The 24,405-nt window shown below is 41.8% G+C and overlaps 1 protein-coding gene across 3 annotated transcripts in view; it reads right to left on the bottom strand.

Moving 5' to 3' along the window:
* Positions 1–24,405, bottom strand: part of NCK2 (NCK adaptor protein 2) — a 137,508-nt gene that overhangs the window by 27,569 nt on the left and 85,534 nt on the right. For 2 of the 3 annotated variants that reach the window (XM_084751905.1, XM_084751906.1), the window contains exon 3: positions 10,759–11,000. In XM_084751905.1, coding sequence (XP_084608031.1) covers positions 10,759–10,984 — 226 coding nt within the window. In that variant the 5' untranslated portion in view covers positions 10,985–11,000. The remainder of the gene's footprint in view (positions 1–10,758; positions 11,001–24,405) is intronic. The other variant, XM_084751907.1, reaches the window with a different exon arrangement.

Below are 24,405 nucleotides of genomic sequence, written 5' to 3' on the forward strand. Positions count from 1 at the left end.
CGCCCCTCCCACATCTCATGGCCTCTCTTAACTTTTGTCCTCTTACTATTTTATTTTTCAAAACAATCTGTCTATTTTCTAATTATCCTCCCACTAATCTGTTGTAAGTTGTTTTACATTTTTGGTTCTAAATACTTGGAAGTGTATGACACACAGAAACAAATCTGAATTTATTCTGAGTGTCTGGCAGCGCAGCACTATAGAAGTTTCCATAGTATTCCAGCAGTAATACATGTGACAGTCTGTTTCTACTGTGAACAATCTGGTGAGACAGAGTTGTAATGGATTCTAAATTACAATGCATTATGTTTAATTCATACTTGCACTAAATAGTAGATATTACAGCACAGACAGGGTGAAATAGACAAGCCGACTTTGAGAGCTGGACATCTGAGATGGAATTGAGATCCTGATTTTTTTTTAATGCTACAAAACAAATTTTCTGGGGGCGTGTTGGGCTTTGTCCTGTTCCGTAATGAAGCAGCTCCAGAGGGACTGGCTAGGAAGCATGTTCCAGGGTAGGGTGGCAAGCAGCATTGTTCTCATTCCTAAAGAACAGTCAGTACAGAAAAGCCCATGGCGCCTACAGCAAATGCACTGCCACAAATCAACATCTCAAAACTCTAAGCATCCAAGGAACAAAAAAGTACAGGGACTGTCAGAAAACTGAAATTCCCTGGCCATTGTCAGGCACCTTGCAGACAGAGTACTTGTACTACCTCCACTGAGAATGGTGAACCATCCAAGCAACCTAACTTAAATGCATACAAACACTAAGATATTAGACACAAATGCTAACTGGTTCTTTGAGCCAAGAGACTCCAGGAGACGTGCTTTCTTCTGTCAATTTTGTCTATATATTCCAATTTTCTTAAAGGTATGCCTGTTTTAAAGACTGGAGACAACTATTTAATAGTATTATGAAATATAGTTTTCAGGAATTTTTTTCATTCTTTATTAAAATATAATTACTTCAGTTCTTTCCCTCAACCCCTCCCATGTTCTCACCATTTCAAATTGATAACCTCTTTTTCTTTGTTCATGTACACACACACACACACACACACACACACACACACACACACACACACACCTACCTTGCCTAGCCCATTTTGATTGTTTGTATGTATACCCATTCAGGGCTAACTGCTCTGTATTAGAGACCATCACAGAAAAATGACATACACAATGCAAAGACCAAAGGACTGCATGGAGCACAGGCCCAACTGTTTCACTCACTGGCAGCACAGCTCTTGCATCTATGGCTCAGGGAACAAACACTACAGAGAAGAGGGTGGGAAGGTTGTGAGAGCCAAACTACTGACTGAAAGGTCTTCTGTGAGACTGCCTCTCTTAGAAATGGCTGCATTAACAAGCCCTGAACAGTGACAGTATCAATAGCCATACTAAGTGAAAAGGGATTATAATTATGAGGCTTACCTATTCACAGAATCCAGCATCACGCTGAGAACTGTGAAGGGCAAGGATGGCTGGAAAAGTATGGATGTCCACTAAGACAAGCTTGATGTCAGAATACTAAGCACCATATGAGGACAAGCTGTGCTCCTGGGGTATTTAGCTTCTGACTCATATGAATGAATGCCTTACTTTCCCTCTTGACATTAAAGAACCAGGCACATTTATTAATAAATTAGTAATTTGGACCAGAGCAATATCTGCTGAAGCAGCAGTTTGCTAAGACTTGAGAGGCTATCGTTAAGGGTAGCAAATCAAAACAGCTTCGTGGGAGCATCCAGGGAACAACCAAGTCACCAATATGAACAGCCCACAGGAATCACTCGTTTCTCCATGACGTTCCCCCAAGAGACTGAAGAACGAAAGAGAGAGAGGTCAGGGTTCTCTGGGTCTGAATTCCAACCTCTTGCCTTATTTTGTGTTCTTGGGCACAACAGTAACTCCTAACACTCAACATTTTCCTGAAGAGTGAGACTACTCACTTCCCTCTTATGAGTAAAGCAAAGATTAAGTAAGTGAAGCTTCAGACCCCTGGAAGGCTGACGGTGGGCTACTGGCACAAAAAAAGAAAAAAGCCACATCATGCTGACCATTCACTGAAAACACATGTGAGTCAGGTGGGGACCCGGCTTGGGTTTTCTTCTGGGTGAGTGTTCTGCTGGGCTTCAAGGCTGGGGCTACACAATGCCCAACAGGGAGTCCACACCCTTGTACCACCTCCCGAATGCTATCATAAAGTTCTTCAGACCTTTTCTGCCATGGAATAAAGCAGTGACAGATTTTAACTAATAGGATGTGGTTTTTTGTTACCCCACCCCCACCCCCGGGGCATTATTCTATTGACGTTAACAAAGATACTGGTGCAAGCAAAGGGGAACAGCTGCCTACCAAGTGCTCAGAAGGTTCTCACAAAGCATAGGAGTTGAGTTCAGCAGGCCAAAGTCATGCCTAAGGGAGGACAAAATCACACACTGAAGACTTGACATTAAAGGCCAGTCATTTAATTAAAAAAAAAAAAGATGGAAAGGCTGGCTTGAGGTACGTATGAGCTACATCAGAAGCACCAGCTGTAGTCACCAGATAAAAATGATTTACATGACCCCAAAACCTTAAATTTAGACAAACAAGGCAACTATGTCCCACAACTTAGCCTGCAGAACTATGTAAAATGACACATCCTGGGCACAAACACTAGTGTACAGGTAACGGCCAGAGGAGGACACTGGGTATCTTGCTTGGCCATTTACTGCCTTGTTCTATTCAGACAGGGTCTCTCTCACTGAACCTGAAGCTGGATTAGTGGCCAGCAACCACCAGTTCCTTCCACCCCCACACCCCCTATTCCACCAGTGCTAGGGATACATACATACATACATACATACATACATACATACATACATACATACACACACACACACACACTACTACTACATACAAACACTCCTGGCATTTTCCATGGGCCCTGAGGGTTAAAACTCAGGTCCTAATGCAAGTTTTTTTTACCAGATAGGCCACTTCCTTCTCTCTCTTTTGAAACAGGGCCTCATGTAGCTTAAGCTGGCCTCAAACTCAGTAGGTTTCCAAAGAAGGCCTTGAGCTTCTGATCTTCCTGCCTCTGACTCCCAAGTACTAGGATTACAAGCGTGTGCCACCATACCTAGCTAATGTATTTCCTTTTACTCACAAAGCAACCAGTCTGAGGTCCTCTGTTCTAGCAGCAACCAAAGTCATTCAGGAGTGTACCATCTCTCATTTCTTCCAAATATCCTGCTCGCCACTCAACTCACACAGGTCTTACTTATCCTCTCTAGACTGAGGTTTTTTTTCTGGTTTCCCTCGTTCTCTTTGTCATTCTGCTGGTCCTTCTGGTTCAGACTCCCCGAGTGATCAAGGACTGATGCTTTTATGTTCCACATTGAGCCAGAAGGTCTGGAAAGGTCCCTTCAAAGCATCACTTCTTTCTCATCCTTGGATCATGTTGAAACCCTGTTCCCAGCCTCTGAAAATAGATACGGTCCTCTACACCCCATCCCACCACGAAAACTAGGGCCAGAAGACCTACCATCAATATAACAGACATCTCTATCAGCAAAGTGGAATCCTCCAAGCCTTTAGTCCTGGGGCTCTGTACAGGCTGCTCTGAGCACTGAGGCCAGTGCCTGTTCTGAATCACTCCAGTCCTCTGGCTTATTTGTCCTTCTATGTGTCTAGGACTTGTGGTCAACTATTGTCTAGGTTCTCTATAACGTGGCTACCCTCCCCCCAAGGCATAACCTAGCCCAGAGGCAGTCCTTTTTAATTGAGACTGATTATGAAGAAGTAAGAAGCTGCTTTCCTCAATCACTCTCCACTATATTTAGTAAACAGGGTCTCTCACTAAACCCAACAAATCAACTAGGCAGCTTGCCCTAAGGGTCTCTCAAATCCTTGGCCCTGGATTACAAGTAGGCTCCCATGTCCACCTGTTTTTTATGTGGGTGCTACAGACACAGATTCTGGTCTTCACACTTGTGTGGCAAGTACATGGTGTGCTAAGACTTTAGAGCAGTGGCTCTCAATCTGAGGTGCGGGGGTCGTGACTCCAATAGGGGTCAAATAATACTTTCATAGAGGTCGCATATCAGATATCCTGCATATCAAATATTTGCAATATGATTCATAAAAGTAGCAAAATTACAGTTATGAAGTAGCAACAAAAATAATTTTATGGTTGGGGTCACCACAACATGAGGAACTGTATTTAAGTGTTGCAGCACCAGGAAAGCTTACAACCACTGTTCTAGAAGTCTTCCTCCTAACAGCTATGCCATGGGGGCAGTTGGTCCCCAGTACCCAACAGACCAGGCAGAGACAATGCTATGCTTAGATGAGGACTGCCACTATATACCCCAATTAGGTAAGTCTAAAACAGCTGAGGTTCAGGCCTTGACTTAAAATCCAGCCAGACGAAGCAGCAACTGACCAGGGACTCTGTCTGATCTGAATATAGCCTGTCATGTGTTTACATTGCCATCCTTACTATAAAACATCCGGGTTTTATTTTGCAAAGTCACTTGTAGGAAATACAGTGGCTTAGAAGAGATGTCTGGCCATCCCATTCCACGAGAGCCAGGCTGCTGAATTCACCTCCCAAGTTCCGTCCAAACCCAAATAGTTACAGAGACTTGTGAGAATGTTTACAGTCACAAGAGCAGGTATTGTGCTGATGCCTAAATGAAAACTTAATATTCTCCTCACACAAAGGAACTGAGAAATAGAAGCAGGGAGCCTACCACTAACCCCCCACATTTGTAATAACCAGAGGGAGGCTAAAAAACACAGGCTGGGTAGATGCAGCAAGCAGCAGGCATTCCTTACTCTCAATCTAGAGAAACACAGAAAATAAGCAGACCACAGGAAGTTCCAAATCAAGGTGGGGTATCATTTTGATGAGGAATCAGAAGAATACATGAGCGCCTGCAGTTTTCCCACGTCTTACACTCAATCACAGTACATACTCATGGTAACATCTGGTCTCCGAAAGGCTAGTTCCAAACTGAAGTCACTACATACACTACTGCAAATGTTCCCACAGAGCTTGGGGCTCATGTCATAGCATCCTCTTGACCATGAAATGCCACGAGGCCTAAGTGGGTCTGTATGCTTTTAATGCACAGCCAGTGACAGGAGCCCTGTTTCCAGGGCCCATTTGAGACTAGGCTGTTTCGAGCACATTCCATCACCCCAGTACTACATACAAGGACACCAATCAAATGGGGGAAGTTTACATTTCTTCATTACTATCGGTTAACCTGGGACCTCACTCAAGTTGTGCTAATCAGGCCCTAGTTTTTCATGTCTAAAATTAGGAAACTGTTGTTTCCAAACTGTTCTCCAACACTTCATAAATTGGAGATAGTTCCTAATCTACCTAATCTACTGTACAGGGAAGCCTGCTATGCAATCCAGATGGTCAATCTATATAGGGAAAGCATGCCAGTTAGAGCTGACATATACTCCTGGATCTCATATCTAGTGTTCCTAGGGAGGTCACAGGGCCATTCTCAGGACAGGAGTGGTATTACCTATGTCTATATAATAACAGATGTTTTCATAAGCCCACATCCCAACTGATTAAACACATTTTGCTTAGCTTAACAAACCATATCTTTCTATGTTAAGCTGTAAAAGCATACTAGCATGACAATGGCTCAAGAGCCCCTTCCTGTTCTCTGAAGCCCCCAGAGACTTTTCTAGGCAGAATGCTGACATCTTTACAGTTAACAGAAAAAATGTATGTGGGGTAAGCTGATTTGGCAAGGGTAGAGTGCTGTGTGACTTGCAAGCTGTTCCGTGTTCATTTATTAGGTAACTGCTGCAGGCACCTACTGGTCCTGGCACTCTATGCCATCTGCCTCCTGCCCACCACTACATACTACCAGTTTAATGAAAGACTAATTAAAGACAAAACTTAGAATGACTAAGGAAGTATTCTTTGTGGGAAACAAGTATGTTTTAAGACAAGCAAAATCTGATGGCACTAACAGAAAAGAAATTGTTTGGCCCTGTGATCTGGCCCACAGTTCTTACAGGGAACCATTTCACTGCAGAGGTATCAGAATCAGGTTCACCAGTTTACTTTTTTCCAAATATATCAAGTCTGTATATGATGCCTTGAAAGATTGCTTGTGGCTCTAATGTTTAAAACATGAGAAGCCACATATAGGGGCTCATACCTATAATCTCAGCACTTAGAAGGCTGAGTAAGAAGTGCTGGCCTGCTGAGAATTCAAGGTCATTTGGTCTACCTGGTAGTCCAAACCAGACCAGCCTACATGGTAAGCCCTCTATATGTTGGTGGGGTTAGTTATAAGAATCTCAACTGTTAAACTAAGTGTTTAATTTCTACATAAAGGAAAAATTCACTTACTAGTTCACTCAAACTTTAAAACCAAACCTGGTAGAGGTATAAAAGTCAATAAAGGCATCGTATCCTTCTCTATGCATGCAGCTCTTGTCTTTGTCTGCTGGAGGGCTCATGTACCAGGCTGGATCCCCTGACACTGAAGCATCCTAGGACCCAAGGACTCCCAGGCAGGAGCTTGGTGAAAGCAAAGAAACCATGTACCACCATCCCATGAGGTACACATCCAAATGCCACCTTGTCCCAATGCACCTGCAGGCATAGGGACAGGTGTCAATTTTTCCTGTCTCTTTTAAGTCCTCCCAGTCTCCTATTTTGGTCTGGATCAGGGTATGTCTGCCTCTTGAGTTCTGCCTTTCTTCACCTCCCATTTTCCTCTCATTCTCTGCAGAGGCCACAATGCTTCTACTGTTCATAATCACCCAGAAAAGGTTCAACTCCTTTGAGGCTTGGTGTGTTCTAGCCAGAGTCAGAATAGCAACAAAAACTGTACTGGAGGCACTAGCAGATAAGTCTTTGAAAATTATCTCCCAGAGAGAAGTTTCCCTCATCCCAAAAGGCCTGTACAATGCCTACCCTACAGTTATAAAGGTCAAGTTGCAGTGTCAGTGCCAGAAGAAGACTGGGCCTGCTCAGTCACTGCTGAGCTCAAAGCAATGCCAGGACATTGCCTGCAGAATCAGCTCTTGACAATCAATCACTCCTTGTTCTGCACAGGACCATCTTGACTACCCATGACCAGGAGCAGAACATGAAAGGAGACCCAGGAGATAAATGTTTTGCCCTCATGAAAGAAAATAAAAGACTGTTTTACTCAACTACAAATTATTAAAGGAAAAGAATGTTAATACTTTCAAGAGATGTTTTTTTGTCAAATACAATGTTGCCTTCAAGTGGCTCTAAGAAAACACTGTATGTGACAAGACTTCAATTTCCAAATAAGTTCAGCAGAGCCAAGGCACACAGAGAACCACATAGAGCCACTGTCTCCTCTCCTCATAGACAGAAGCTCTAGTTCACAGCACTGCAGCTCTCTCTGTGGGTGACTCCTGTGCAATTTAGTTCAAAGTGGAGACGAATTATAGGAGTCCTGCCAGGGACCTCAGACTCAGGTGGATTCCCACAGCAGTATAAATTCCACATGAAGGACACCATTCAGTTACTAGAAGGCTAAGGTACTCAGTGTAGGTCAATATTGTTTGGATATGTCCACACAGCGGGACATTTTCGATTCTGCGCATGCAGTCTAAAATGCATGATCTAACTCTGAGGACATAGCAGAGTCTGTAACTAAGAGGAAGCCATAAACACTTAGTCTCTGAGGTTTATATTAAAAGAGATAGCTGGGAGACAGGAGGAGCTACGGAAAGCTTTCTCACCTGACTGTGGCCTACCAGCTGGTCGAAGACAGGCTGTAGAGAAAGAAGCTATTGTACACAGAGATTGGTAATCGGAAGGTAGCTCCCCTTCTTCTAGATATTACTTCAATAGGAAGCCAGTGCTCAGTAACAAGGTCCCTCTTCGTCTAATAGCAAAGGTGATCATGACATGTATTAAAACAAAAAATAGCAATGACAAAATACTAAAAATGAGTGCCAAGACAGGGTAGTGGTTCAGTGGACACGGTGCTTGACATCATATCTGAAGACCCAATGAGTCCAATCTCTGAGACTTACATGGTAGAAAGAAGGAACAGACTCCCGTGGGCTGTCTTCTGATCCATACATACATGTTGTGGTTATGCAAACACACATAAAATGTAGAAAAAAATTAACTGGGCCACTTTTCCCTGATTCCCAAAGGCCTCCCAGCTATGAAAATCAAATCTAGTAATAAATATAGATATCTAAAACATAGTTTTATATGTATTTTTTCAATCTTTCATGCTTAATGCAAATGTTTCCACAGAACTATGTGCTGAAATTGAGTCGGAAGTTCACAGAAGAACTGTCACTCACTGAAGGGATTTGTGCTGCTTGGCATAGCCTTTGAGGGCAGAATCAGAGCCAAGGGGAGGAAGTTTGAGAAATGTAACATTTTGATTCTATTTAAGGAAGCACTTTCTAACAATCTGTGTTCTCCAAAAATGGAGCTGGCCTTCTCTGGCAGTCTAAGCATTCCAACAGGGCTGGGTAGCAGCATGTCGGGGACGGGGGAGCAGGCCCAGCACTGGAGTGGAGATACGCTGGTTTGCTCTTACTTACAGGTGTGAAATCAGATGAAATGATCACACTTGGGGTTAATATGAACAAACTGGGCAAAGATGAGGCCTGGAGCTCCAATCTAACACTTTATCATTTCTCCTAAGAAAGGCAGCCACCTGAGGAGCTCTCCATGAGCTGAGGGGGCTTACTTGTTCCGCTTCCAAGTCATGCATATTTTGTGGTTTATAGAATTCTGAAAAAAAATAAATAAATAAAGGCAAACTATGTCAACGATTCTCAACATTACTACAGAGGGTGTGTTAGGAGGCTGGAAAGTCAGCCAAATACTCTCAGAACAACACTGAAGCACTGACCCATTCACCACGCTGCTTTATTTACCATACTTAACTAGAGTCCTAAGAATAGGACAGGAACATTTCTTTCCAGTGACATTCTCAAGCAAAGAAAAATACAGAGGGGTGAGAGCTTAGTGGAAAAAGACCGAGAATGCTAACAGCAAACGTAATCCTTCCAGCAGTCTCAAAGAGTCTACTAGCCGGACATCCTGAGAAAAACCAACCACAGCACAAAACACTTCCGAGTGACTGACTGAACAGTGAGCACAGACCTTGAAGCTTATACAAGAGAGAAGATGGGTACCCTCAACTCCCACCAGTCAGTGTGATTTTGTTTTCAGTTTTCCCATATTTCCCTCACCCTGTGCCCCTTCCAATGAAACTAATCCTTCTTCTAGTGACACACAGAAAAGCCCACATATACTCACTTGGCCCAGGTGATGACACTCGCTCACTCCCACAGCAAGCCCACAGTGACAAGCCAACACTGTTGCCTACAAACAAATTTATACTTACCCAAGGAGGCAACCGCTGCCAGCTGCCAGCTTAGCTCTGTTGTTCTTCCAGAGCCCTGCCAATTATATTCTTAGGTAACCTGAAGTAGTGACTATGGTTGGTGAGAACAAGGTGCATACTCAGGTGTGGCTGGCCACAGTATGGTAACGTTCTCCTGTCTGACCAGGCGCCATGGATTTGAATGCATCTCCTCCCATGGGTCCTTGTGTTGAATTTAATCCCCACTGAGAGAGAGTAAGAAAGAAGAAACTGGTCCCTATCACAGTGTTTAGAGGTGCGGGTGGCTTGGATGAAAGAAGGTGCATAAATACTGGTGGCTTTACAGAAGGAACAATATCAGGAAATAGACACACACACACACACACACACACACACACACACACACACACACACACACACACACTTCTCTATCTCCCCTAGTCTCTTGCCATATGATACTTATACCACCCTGAAAACTTGCCAAGAAGGTAATACACATATAGCCACTTGACTTCACACGTAAGTGTAAACCAATTTAACCCTTACTCTTTATAAAGTCACCCAACCTCAGGCAATGTGTTACAGTGATAGGAAGTAATGATAATACACCAGAGAAAGAAAAGAGACACAAATGCAAAGAACCAGAGAATGTGATAACTGAACAGGACTTATGGAGTTATCTATTTAAGAAGCTTCTGATATCATGTTGTTAACCACCCCAACTACATATCAACTAACTGCCTGAAACTATGGAATAAAATATCCTATCATGTAAGGGGTGGTGGGAGTGGGGCTCCTGCCTTCTCCTTCTGTGTGTACAGAGGCCAGTGCTTGGGAGTCTGAAAGAGTAAAGGGCTGGTGCACTGACAGGAAAAGCTATGAAACTTGTCATGATTCTAAGTCAGCATTCTCTACAGTTTGGATACAAAGAGACAAACAGTTGTGTAGGCATCTATAGAACACAGGAGTGGACTTACCCAAGAATCCAAACTGTATAAATTATCTAAAAAATGATAAGGAATGTCATTACCTTGATCTCAATTCAAAACCCAAGTAGGAGGCTATTAACATTAATTCCACACCACCCATACACACACCCACACCACACCACATATATATTACACACACATATATACCACACACACAAACACCACACACACACTACACACATGAACATACCACACATATACTACACATATGAACACACCACACACACACCATACACACACACCGACCACATACACCACACATCCACCATACACAACACACACACACACACACACACACACACACACACACACACACACACACACGCTAAAGCAGCAATGTTGTCCCATGGCCTCTGCAGTGGCCTCGCTGTTCAAGGTGGGATATGGATACTTACCTAGCGTGTCCTTGAGATTCTTCACCAGGGAGCCCTTCTTCAGGCTGTTCTTGCGCTCCACATAGTTGGAAGGCACGTAGCCCGTCCTGTTGGCTGCGTTCCGCACCCGCCACCACGTCTTGGAGTCATCCAGCAGCCACAGTCGCTCGTTCTTTCTGATGTCAAGCTCCTGGTCCTGCTGGGCTGTGTAGTCCCACTTGGCTATGACAATGACTTCTTCTGTCATCTTTCATGGAGTCCTTCTGCCAGCAAAACATTTAAAGATGCTCATTAGCTACCTGAACATCTTGTCTGCTGACAGATTTGAAAAGTTAGTCAATGACAGCTCCTATGACCACACTGACACCAGTCTCCTCCTGCCCCTTGAAACACTTGCCCTTAAAACGACCTTCCTATAAGCTCCAGTGCAGCTGAGCGACAACATCTTATAACCAAAGCCTGTGGCGTTTCTCTGTGTGCTAACTATGCTGCACATTTTACCAAAGCCAGATGCAAACATGGGGGGGAAACCCACTGGAAATAACAATTTTATAATTAAAGTGCTCATCTGACAAGTGACACTGGCCCCTTAGAGCTGATAGGTTTACACTCATATTCTCAGCATATGCTGAGGACTTTGAAGATATTTAATAAATATAATACACCCAAACTACTCTTATAAACTCAAATTCAAATTAATGTACTACTAATCCAACGTGGTAAAACCATTCATGAGACGTATGGTAAAACAGAGAAAGAAAATTTGTGAAAACATCGCTGAAACATAAACAAAGCCTAGGCAATCACAATGTGCCCATGTTAATTAGTTTTGACAATTCAATGTAATATGTTAACACTGGAGAAATTAGCTAAGGGCTATACGAGAATGTTCTGCATAATCAACTCTACAACTTTCCTGTAAATATGAAATTATCCTTGAAAACTAATACACAAAGCACAAACTTAGATGTTTAGGTCACTTTATTCATGATTGCCCCAACTGGGAAATAACACAGATGTCCTACAGTAGGTGAACAGATAAAACAACTGACTGTTTGAACGTGGAATATTTAGGTGGTGGGGAAGGAGTGGAAGGAAGTGCAGTCCCCAGCCTCCCACAATGCCACAGGTCCCCTGGCCTCCTTCCGCAAGGACCCTGTTAGGTGGGATACTCCCCACTACATTCCTCCTCCTCCCTGGCTATGAACTCCCACTTATCCTCACACAGGAGCTGAACTCTGTCTTTCTGACCGCAGACTTTGCTGCAGGGACCCTGAACATTCTGCCCTGCTGTCTCCTAACTAGTTCTTGAATAGCAATTTCACTCTGTGATATACTAGGAAAGGCCAAAAGCTACGGAGACAGAGTACCAGTGGAGAAGGGGGCAGGAGGGAAAAGCGAGAAATGCAGAGATGGTGAATGCACGTAATCCTAATCACAAATATATGTGAATAGATATAGATCAAAACACACATTTAACTACTCTAAAATATAGCTTATCAAAACAACAAATATGGCACAGATCTGATGAAGTCAATCTGGGAAATAATAAATAAAAAAGAACCATATACAGGCATCACCTACTTCAGCAACTGGACCCTTCTCAGTTAGAAGATGCTACAGTGTTCTTGCAACAGAAAAATCAACATTCAGTCTCTCTACTGACTGGATACATCCCTCAATTACAGAAGGAACAATGACAAGACCCTTGACACAAACCCCTCTCTCCTCTTGATGGACATCTCCTGATCTTGCACCTTGAATTCAGAGTCACAGAAGAAATCCACGCAGGCATGAATATGACATGTTCTACCACACTCAGGCACGTCTTTTTATGAATTTCTATATGAGGGATAAATATCACTTGAGAAGAAGAAAATGCTTGTAAACGGTACATATAATGCACATGAGACCCAAGAGGGTGGAGTCTCCACAAAGTTCTTCTCAAAGCTGGAGACAGATAACCTTGTAGCTCGCACATCTGATTTCTCTATCAGATTAGACCTGAAAGTCATTAAAGTAGGCATCTCTTTTAAAGTCAAGGACAGGAACAAAAGCAGTAATAAAATTGAAGCTCGGAGGGGATTCCATTTAAATACCAGATTTGTTGCTGAATTATATAACTTCCAAAATGATTTTTAAATAGGAACAGATCATCATTTAAATCAGTTGATATCCAGCCAATCAAAGTGCTCTACTGAATTTCCTTCTGCATCAACACTAGTTATGAGGAAACTTGGATGCACTTATTTCAGTGCATGCTGGAAGTATAAGGCTTATAAAAAAAACCCACAGCTTCCTGCTAAGCCACAGCACAGGATACCAATGAGACCAGAAACATGCAGCAGTTGCTAAAAAAAAAAATGCATCAGGTATGGAGTGCAGCTAGCCAAGCGACAGCTACATGTGCTTTCTGAAGGCCCAGGGGCCAGATGCCACCAAGAGCTGCACATGCTGGATACAGAGGTGGAAAGCTTGGTGTTGGTCTGGTTGGGCTTCAGTTTTGTTCTGGTGGATCTTTTCTTGCTATGCCTCAATTCTTATGCCTACTCTGTTACCATATATCGAAAATATGTGACTTTTTCTTTTATTTTATAGGAGTTCATAGTTAAAATTGTCTCAGGTCTTGGGAAAGACTTTGGGCACTGCTGAAATAGGACTATAAAGTCTTTCAAAGTTGGATTGAATGCATTTTGCATTAAGAGGTGGCCAGAAGCCCCGGGAGGGGGGGGGGGGCGCAGGGGTAAAATGTTACGGTTTAAGTATTGTGTTTGGGTGCCAAGTTCACAACGGTGGTTTAAACAGTCAAACTGACTGGACTAAAAATCCCTCAGTGCATTACTGAGGCACAGGGATGTGTTGAGTATATTTATGAGGGTGTTGAGCTGAGGAAAGATCTACCCTCGATATGGTGGCTCCAATCCATGGGCTGGCATCCTGGACTAAATACAAAGAGAAAAAGGAGAAAGGCAGCTAAGCCCCAGTATTCCCAGTATTCCTGCTCAGACCACAAACCAAATTGCTTCCAGTGCCTGCCTACCCTGCCTGGATAAGCTGTAACCTCTGAACTAGGAAGCCAAATAAACCCTTTCTCCTTTTGTGGGAGGTGCTACTGGCCAGGAGCCCTTCTCCAACAATCATACCAGAACCTCCAGGAAAGGGCCAGGTACCAGGACACCCTCCCCTCTTCTTTTGTGAGCCCCCCTATCCCCTGCACTCCTCCACCACACATACTTTTCAAGTATTTCTCATAGTTTTAGAATGGAACTAAAATAACAAAACTGAGCCACTAACTGTCTCAAGGATACTCCTTGGGTCAAATCTGTGAACACAAGAACAAAGGCTGAATGATCAATCGAGGGCCCAAGTTTTTTAAACTGTCAGTTGAAAACCTAGAAGGAGTTGCATAAAGTGTGAAGGTCATGAACCACTTGGTAACAATAAAAGGTTTGTGAGTGTGCAACCAAAATGACTTCAGAACCAAGTCAGCAAGAGCCTGAGATGCTCTCCACCCTGCTGAATCACACTGCCCTCCCGCAAGTTGGCTCTGCATGTACAAAACCCCCCACACACTCACCAAACACCTCAGCTCAGATTACAGACCAGACCAAGACATCTCCTATCTGTACAAAACCTTCCGTTTTTACAGAAACAGATGGTTAAATTGTGGGGAAGAGGACTTAACAGTCTCTTGCTGTCGGTCCTCTCTCCATGGAAGCTCTAAATTAGTGCACTTGGGTTGTATCATGTTAGAATGCTAGGTTCTTAAAAATGCTGAGTGGCTGACATGAGCTTCACTGAACGGTGGCAACAAACTAAAGCTTGGTAAGCCCAACAGAATCTCAAACAATTTCAGACATGGCCCTATGGAAGCTTTTGCTATTTTGTACAATATGTGAAACAGTGATCTCGACACTGATGATTATAAAATAAAAGTATCAACTTTGAAAACATGTGGATGATCGCCATCCCAAGAGCCAAATATTTAGTAGAGATCTAATTCTTCATGTTAAAATAAATAAGACCATCTCATTAGTATGAAAAATTGCTCTCCAGTGGCATGAGGCTGTACAGAAAAAGTTTAAGAAGCTCTGGTATAGGACGTAAATTCTGATCCCTGATGGGCACAGGACACCCAATCTGTTGAGCAACACGAACTGGAATCTATGAGTAAAGAAACGGAGGAGGAGGAGAACTCAAAGTTGTATATGAAGGAAAGGGAGGATGGAAAGGGTTGCCTGGGTGTGTGTGGGTGATCCAAAATATATGAAAATATCAAAGAAAAAATATTACTTGAAAAGAATAAGTGAGTTTGTTTTAATGATTGACAAAGGTCTTAATAAAGATTAATATAATTACTAGAGGACTGCCAATCTAAACATGAGAAAGAAGACACAGTATTTCACAAACAAATTGAAAATATACACATAGGCAGGCAGGAGGACAAAGGAAGCCTAACATTTTACTGGCAGGATATTAACTTGAAACACCAAAAAAATACATCTATGTGCATGTGTATACAGACATATTGGAATGTATGTCTGTGAAGAGCAAGATATTGATAGAGAGTACAACAGGGGGTAGTGGTGCAAACTGACACCAAATGGAGTCAGGTGTCATCCCAATATCTTTTCAACAAATTCAAATCTCTGGAACGTCTCTTTTTATACGTAACATACCATGCATTGGGAGGTGGAGGATTGTAACTGTTCAACTCACCAAACCTCCATATAGGCTTTGCAGGTTGTGGTAAGCATGTGTCCGCACTATAAAGTGCTCCTACGGATCTGTTGGGTTACACGGCCAACAGGAAGGAAGGTTATTAACTCTGTTCCCCCTGAGATGAGGAGATAACCTTGGATGATCCAACAAGCTCTGGATAGCTACAAATATCCTTGCTAGTCTAAGGCAGGAGAGCCAGAGAGATATTTAAAAATGCTATGCTGCAGCCAAGAGATGAAGCAGAATCAATCTGTGCTGACAATAAACTATGAGCCTTCTAGGTCTCATGAGGAACAAGGTGAGAAATAGCAAAAGAGGTCTGTGTCAAAGGGCACCAAAGGGAGTCATAAGACCTTTCTCTGGGACGGGATTCAAGTTGGCGCCGAACACACAGGATATCTGATCTACAGGAGGAAGACTAGGGAACAGGCTGGGAGCTACAGACCACAAATCCTGAAGAGCCCTAGGTGAGAGGGGTCCACAAAGTGCAGAGCACAAGTGGGTCCAGCTTCCAGCCACTCAACTGGCCCACGGAGGGTGAGTGCCCAGTCCCCAGAGTCTGGACCCTTACCCACCAGTGAGCTGCAGCTGTGTGCTATATCAGGTACTAGGTATCTGAGACTGAACTCTGGGCAGTGTAACTCCAGCCTGGAGCTGCTGGCCTGGGAAAAATGCAGGATAACAGGTGGTTCTGACCGAAGACCAACCCCTGAATCCCAAGAAAGCCTCAGGGGTGGGAAACCACACCTGCACAAAATCCAAAGCCCAGCACAGCCAAGCACTGCATTCTCTGTCTCCCTCTCTTACTGATTTGTGATCCAGTTGGCCCAAGGGGACCTGAAAGTGTAGATCTGTGCCCACCAGTCCTCAGAAACCCAGGGCCCAGGCTGCTGTGGATACGCCCTCCAGCCACAGCTCCACAGCCACACACTCATATTGATTGATCTAAGGCAGCACAGTCTGAAGGGATTGGGCAGAAACCTCCACCCCAGCAGACTGCTCCCATACAATTGGGCGGAACTGTTCTGGCCTGAACAAACAGAAGAAAACCAGGAACAACAGAATTTAGAGAAGAAAGCAAGAAATGCCCAGTAAGTTTCTCTAACAGAATTCAAGAGATGGAGGAACGAATCTCAGGAGTAGAAGATACAATGGCAGAACTTGAAACAACCATCAAAGAAAATGCTAAATCTGAAAAATTCCTGACACAAAACATCCAAGATATAAAAGACACCATGAAAATATGAAAACTGAGGATAATAGGCACTGAGGAAACAGAAGACACCTGGATGTCCAGAAAATATTTTCAACAAAATCATAGAAGGAAATTTCCCCAATTTAAGGAAGGAGATGCATATAAACATATAAGAGGCCTACCAAACACCAAATAGGATAGACCAGAAAAGAAAATCCTCCTGCCACTTAATAATCAAAACACAAAATGTACAGAACAAAGAGAAACTATTAAAAGTGGAAAGGAAAAGTGCCTAGTAACATATAATGGCAAACCTATCAGATTTACACCTGACTTCTCAGCAGAGACCATAAAAGCCAGAGGTCCTGCAAAGCTTAGGAGACCACAGATGACAGGCCAGACTACTATATCCAGCAAAACCTTCAATAACTATTGATGGAGAAAACAAGATATTCCATGACAAAAACAAATTCAAACAATACCTATCCACAAATATGGCCTTACAGAAGTTACTAGAATGAAAACTCCAACTCAAAGTGACAAACTATAACCAAAATAATACAGGAAACAGATAACTTCACTGTTGCAAAGCATAACCATACAAACACTCTACTGCAAACAACATCAAAATCAAGGGACTTAACAGTCATTGGTCATTAATATCTTTCAACATCAATGGTCTCAATTCTCCAATAAAAAGACACAGGCTAACAGAATGGATGCATAAACAAGATCCAACATTAACTGGCATTCAAGAAACACATCTCAGCTACAAGGATAGACATTACCTCAGGATAAAAGGCTGGAAAAAGATATTCCAAGAAAATGTACACAAGAAGCAAGCTGGTGTAGCCATTTTAATATCTAATAAAATAGACTTCCAACCAAAATTAATCAAAAGAGCTGAGGAAGAACACTTCATACTCATCAAATGTAACATCAACCAAGATAACATCACAATTCTGAACATCTATGTTTCCAATACAAGGGCACCCACATTTATAAAAGAAATATTAAGAAAGCTTACACCACACACTGACCCCCACACTGATAGTGGGAGACTTCAACACCCCAATTTTACCAAAGGATAGGTCAACCAAACAGAAACTAAATTGAGAAATAATGACACTAACCACTGTCATGAATCAAACAGATATATACATAACTTTTCACCCAAACACAAAAGATTATACCTTAATTCAGCACCTCATGGAACCTTCTTCAAAACTAATTATATATTAGGACACAAAACAAGTCTCACCAGGTACAAGAAGATTAAATTAATAACTTGTATCCTATCAGATCACCATGGACTAAAGCTGGACTTCAGCAACAACAGTTTTAACAAAAAGTCTACACACACATGGAAATTAAACAGCTCTCTACTTAATGACAACTTGTTCAGGGAAGAAATAAAGAAACAAATTAAGGACTTCCTAAAATTCAATAAAAATGAAATGAACAACATGCCCAAATTTATGGGACACATTGAAAGAAGTGCCAAGAGGAACTTTCATAGCATTAAGTGCCTTCATAAAGAAATTGCAAACATCTCATATAGGCAACTTAACAACACATCTGAAAGCCCTACAAAAAAAGAAGCAGAAACACCCAAGAGGAGAAGACGTCTTGAAATAATAAAAGCTGGGGCTGAAATCAATAAGTTAGAAACAAAAAGAATAATTCAAAGAATCAACAAAACCAGGAGGTGATTTTTGAGAAAATGCACAAGATAGACAAACCATTAGTCAAACTAACTAAAAAGCAGAGAGACACTATACAAATCAACAAAATCAAAAATGAAAAGGGAGACATAACAACAGGCACTGAAGAAATACAAAGAATCAAAAGGTCTTACTTCAAAGGCTTGTATGCCACAAAATTTGAAAATCTAAGGGCAATAGACAACTTTCTTGATCATTTCCACTTGCCAAAGTTGAATCAAGATCAGATAAAGAAATTAAATAGCCCGGTTTATCCTACAGAAATAGAAGTGGTTATTAATAATCTCACAACAACAACAACAACAACAACAACAACAACAACAACAACAACAACAACACACACACACACACACACACACACACACACACACACACACACACACAGCGCAAGCCCTGGGCCAGATAGTTTCATTGCAAAATTCTATTAGACCTTCAAAGAAGAGCTAATACTGATACTCTTCAAGCAATTCCACAAAATAGAAATGGATGGAACATTACCAAACTCCTTCTATGAAGCCACAGTCACCTAAACCTCACAAAGACCCAACAAAGAAAGAGAATTTCAGACCAATTTCTCTTATTATGAATATCAATGCAAAAATATTCAATAAAATACTCGCAAACTGAATGCAAGAACATATCAAAGCATACCAAGTAGGCTTCATCCCAGGCATGCAAAGATGGCTCAATATATGGAAATTCATCAATGTAATCTACCATATAAACAAACTGAAAGAAAAAACCAGATGATCATCTCCTTAGATGCAGAAAAAGCATTTGACAAAATCCAACACCCATGCATGTTTAAAGTTCTGGAGAGATCATGGATACAAAGCACATACCTAAATATAATAGAGGTTATATACAGCAAGCCAATAGACAAAATCAAATTAAATGGAAAGAAACTCAAGGAAATGCCTCTAAAGTCACAGACCAGACAAGGCTGCCCACTTTATCCATATCTCTTCAATATAGTTCTTGATGTTCTAGCTGGAGCAATAAGACAACAAAAGGAGGTCAAAGGGATCCAAATGTGAAAGGAGGAAGTCAAATTATCCCTATTTGCAGATGATATGACAGTGTACATAAGTGACCCCCCAAAATTCCACCAGAGAACTCCTACAGCTGATAAATTCCTTCAGCAAAGTGGCTGGATGATACAAAATTAACTCAAAAAAGTCAGTAGCCTTCTATATACAAATGACAAACATGCTGAGAAAAATTAGGGAAACTACACCCTTCAAAATAGTCACACGCAATATAAAGTATCTAGAAATAATTCTAACCAAGCAAGTGAAAGACTTGTTTGAAAAAAACTTAAAATCTCTGAAGAAAGAGATTGAAGATGACATCAGAAGATGGAAAGATTCCCTTGTTTGTGGATTGGGAGAATTAACATAGTAAAAATGTCCATCTTAAGAAAAGCAATTCACAAATTCAAATTACCTATACAATTTTTTAAAGACATTGAAAGATCAATTCTCAATTTCATATGGAAAAACAAAAAACCCAGAACAGGTAAAATAATCCTGTACAATAAAACATCCTCCAGAGGAATCTCCTTGCCCAATCTCAACATGTACTATAGAGCAACAGTAATTAAAACAGCATGGTACTGGCATAGAAACAGGCTGGTTGACCAATAGAATCGAATTGAAGACCCAGAAATAAATTCACACACATATGGATACTTGATTTTTTACAAAGAAGCCAAATCTATTCAATGGAAAAAGGATAACACCTTCAACAAATGGTGTTGGTTCTGCCTGGATGTCTACTTGTAAAAAGATGCAAGTAGATCTATATTTATCACCATGCACAAAACTCAAGTCCAAGTGGATTGAAGACCTCAACACAAAACCAGAGACATTAAATCTGTTAGAAGAAAAGGTAAGGAAGAGCCTGGAACCCACTGGCACAGGAGACAACTTCCTGAACAGAACACTAACAGCCCAGGCTCTAAGGTTAACAGTTAATAAATGAGACCTCATGATGCTGAGAAGCTTCTGTAAGGTAGAAGACACTGTCAACAGAAGAAAGCAACCCTACATATGACAAAGTATCCAAAATATATAAAAGTTCAAGAAATTAAACACCACCAAACCAAATAACCCAATTAAGAAATGGGGCTCAGAACTAAACAGAATTTTCAAGAGAGGACTATCAAATGGCTGAGAAACATTTAAAGAAATGCTCAACATCCTTAGTCATCAGAGAAATGCAAATCAAAACAACCCTGAGATTCCATCTTACACCCATCAGAATGGCTAAGATCAAAAATTCAAGTGATAGCACATGCTGGTGAGGATGTGGAGAAAGGGGAATACTCCTTCACTGCTGGTGAGAGTACAAACATGTACAACCACTTTGGAAATCAATCTGGCACTTTCTCAGAAAACTGGGAATAGGGGTACCTCAAGGCCCAGCTATTCCACTCCTTGAAATATACCCAAAAGATGCTCCAACACACAGCAAGGATATATGCTCAACCATGTTCACAGCAGTCTTATTTATAATAGCCAGAATCTGGAAACAACCAAGATGTCCCTCAGTCAAAGAATGGATAAAGAAACTGTGGTACATTTACAGTATGGAATACTACTTACCTATTAAAAACTAGGAAATCCTGAAATTTGAAGGCAAATGGATGGAACTAGAAAGGAACATCCTGAGTGAGTTAACCCAGACCCAGAAAGAAACATGGCATATACTCACTTATAATTGGACACTAAGACAACAGAGATGTACTCTGAAAGTCTTAGCCAGAGATTGGGATAGATACTAGGACTTCCTATTGGGACTCTAGCTGAGCGAGGTAAGGAGGAATGGAGAAATAGAAGGATCCAGAGGGTCCTAGAAACTTATAAGAAGACCACTAAGGATGGCAGATCTGGGTCCATGCAGGTCAGCTCAAACTACTGTACCAACCAAGGTCAATGCATACAGTAAACCTGTATCCCCTATCCATATCTAGCCAATGGACACCACATTCTCCACTATTGTGTGGAGAGCAGAGACTGACTGGGACATGAACTCTCGTGCCCCCTATTTGACACTTCCCCTTTGTGGGGAGACCTGGTGACATTCAGAGGAAGAGTAACCAGGCTACTGGGAAGAGATTGGATAGGCTGTGATCTTATAGTGTTGGACAAGGTCTACTTCTGTCGCAGACCTAGGGAAGGGGAACAGGATGAAAGAGGGAGGGAAGGGGAATGGGAAGATAACAAATTAGATGTAATCTGAACAAATTAGATAAAAATTAAAAGAAATGAAGCAGTCTCCAGACACGAGAAAAGGCAGTTCTCCTAGGCCTCCCAGGAGTGTGTCCTTTGTAACACCTTGAGTGATGTCACCTAGTGAGACTTGACAGGGCTCCAACTTTAGAACCATAAGAAGTAGGGAACACTGTTACTGTGGGCATTTGCTCCATCAGTAACAGGAAAGCTGATCTCAGGGAGGAGTCTTTCTTTGGAAGGGGAAGCTTTCTACATTCTCCCCCACTTATTGCAGTATTCCATTTGTATTAAAGAGACTGAGTCATAAATGGGTCTTAGAAGCAACTAACACTCTTGATTAACTTCTCAAGTGTGTAGATGGACTTGGCATATGCCAACTCATGTGACAGTACTTGGCAGGACCTGTGGTCTCCTGTGGAGGAACAGAAAGGCCAGTTTGTGGCTTCTGTCACTAATTACAGCTAACATACTTTAACCCTAACTAGGAGACAGTATGGAATCTAGTGGCTATGACAACAGTCAAGTTCTTACCACCGTCCTACAAACATTAAAATGCACAATATAAAAGAGAATATACACAACAGACTTTCCCATGTACAGCCACAGAGAGGTGAATGCCTGCCACCATCTGCACAGCCAAGGGGTGCATGGTAACAGTCAACTGAGACCCACATCACAGCGTTTCAGAAGGATGTTCACACGAACCCTTTTGAAATAGATATTATCTATGGACGCATTTAGGACTGATAAAATGGGGGCTCAGGGGTGTTCAGTAACTCACCTAAGTCCACGAAGTTAGAAAGCAGAGGATGTGGAGTTCAAATTCACCAGAAGGCCCTCCCACAACCCCAGGGCTCCCTTTACTACTCTTACTGCCTGCTAGTGTAACCTGGACGTAGAATTTTGCTGTTGCTCTAAAAAAAATAAGTCCTAAGGGGAAGATGAATAATGATAGACAAAAGCCAAATTCAATTTTTCTTTTGAGAAATGAATAGGTGAAATTACTTAGGGAGAAACAGTAGGCACTGATCTCCTGGGGATGACTTGGGATAGGATTTGCGGTTTTAATATTTTATTAGAGAGAGGCAGGCTCCTGACAGTGAAGCTCAGGCTGGATGTTACAGAGTAGAAGCCAGCTTGCCTCTGTGGGTTATCACAGAGGGGCTCTTTCTGTGGTTCATTTTCTGGCTTTGTTGGATGATGGGCTGTGAGGTCCCCTGCCTTTGAAATTGTGAAGGATTCCTTCACAGCAACCAGTGTGACCCCTTGTAAGAAGTTTCTCAATAACGGGGAATGGCACGGATTGAAAGCCAGACTGAGCCACGAGGCTGGGTGGCTTTGAAAGGGAGGTGACTGATGACTCTTGACTGCTACTCCTTTTTTCCTTTTTCCTTCTCAGATTTCCTAATCCCCAGTTTCATGTGATGGTTTATGCACGTATGGGCATGTGCATTCATATGTGCATTTACATTCCCATGTATGGCTTGTGTGAGCCTAGAGTCAACATGGATTGTTTTCTTCAATCACTTCTTGACCTAATTTTTTCCCTGCGTGTGTGTATATATTTTATTTCTTTTTAAAACATATACATTTATATTATTATACATAAATAAAATAAACTACATACAGCAAGAAGAACCAGGGAACAATCAGGAATTATATAAATAGTGATTTGGCTATTTGTATTTGGTAAACTTGAAGTAAACATTTTTCCTATCTTGTTGAGTCTGAAATTCTGAATGAAAATCAGTATCTATCATATTTCATCTCTATCAACTTAGACCTAAAAACTTCTTAACTGCTAAACAACTAAGTTTAATTATAAGACTAAACTATCTGGTCTTCAACCCCATCAGAGACTTGAGAAGGAATAAAATTTATCTGAGTAGACAGGAAGTACAGATTAGCAGCTTCCAAAATAAAAAAATGACAGAAACAGTTTAATGCGTCAACTGTAACCCAAAACTCCCTATAATATTGGAGCATCATCTTCAGCCTACGGGCTCAATATATCTGACAGACATATTTGTGAGGCAGGAATTATTAAGGACTTGCTTACCTTGTCTTTGCACAGTTTGCCCGTTGACTCTGCCTACATCCAAGCTTGCCCATTTTTAGGCAGAATTCTGTCTGTGGCAGAAATGAGGACATTTTGCCCAGTGGCGCGTTTGCCATGTTTGAAGCCATTTCCATAAGGAGGTTCTTTGATGCTCATCATCCTCTTTGAGGTAGACTGGGTATTGCTAGGAGCTAACCTGTCTTGTTGTCAAAGAATCTTTAGAATAATAAAAACATCTTTAAATGCCATATTCTCTAGGTCTCTGCAGGTTTTGAAGACCTTACCTAGCTATTTCACCTTATATATATAGAATCACATCTGTTACACCTAGGATATATATTCTTGTGATAAACATAGACTAGTAATTGATATGACCATGATTTGACCAACTAACAATGAGCTTGTATTACTTAGTTATTCTAAACAGCCTGCAATACCACTTTTCAGGTATTGGAAGTAAACCTTGTATTGAAACATAAGTCTCTCACTGAGCCTGGAGCTATTCATATTGACTAGACTGGCTGGTCACTGAGCTCCTGGGATCTGTTAGTCTCCACTGGGACACAGACACATGCACCATCATTCCCAGCAACTGCATGGGTACCAGGCTTCCAAACTCAGGTCCTCGGGCTTTTCAGTGGATACCAAAAAGTCTTGGGAATATTTCAGTTCCCCTCTCCAAATGCTCCCCACTATGGCTAATACCAATAATAAGCACTTAACCAGGACATA

Source organism: Acomys minous (genome assembly GCF_964271855.1).
Source record: "Acomys minous genome assembly, chromosome: 13".
NCBI lineage: Eukaryota > Metazoa > Chordata > Mammalia > Rodentia > Muridae > Acomys > Acomys minous.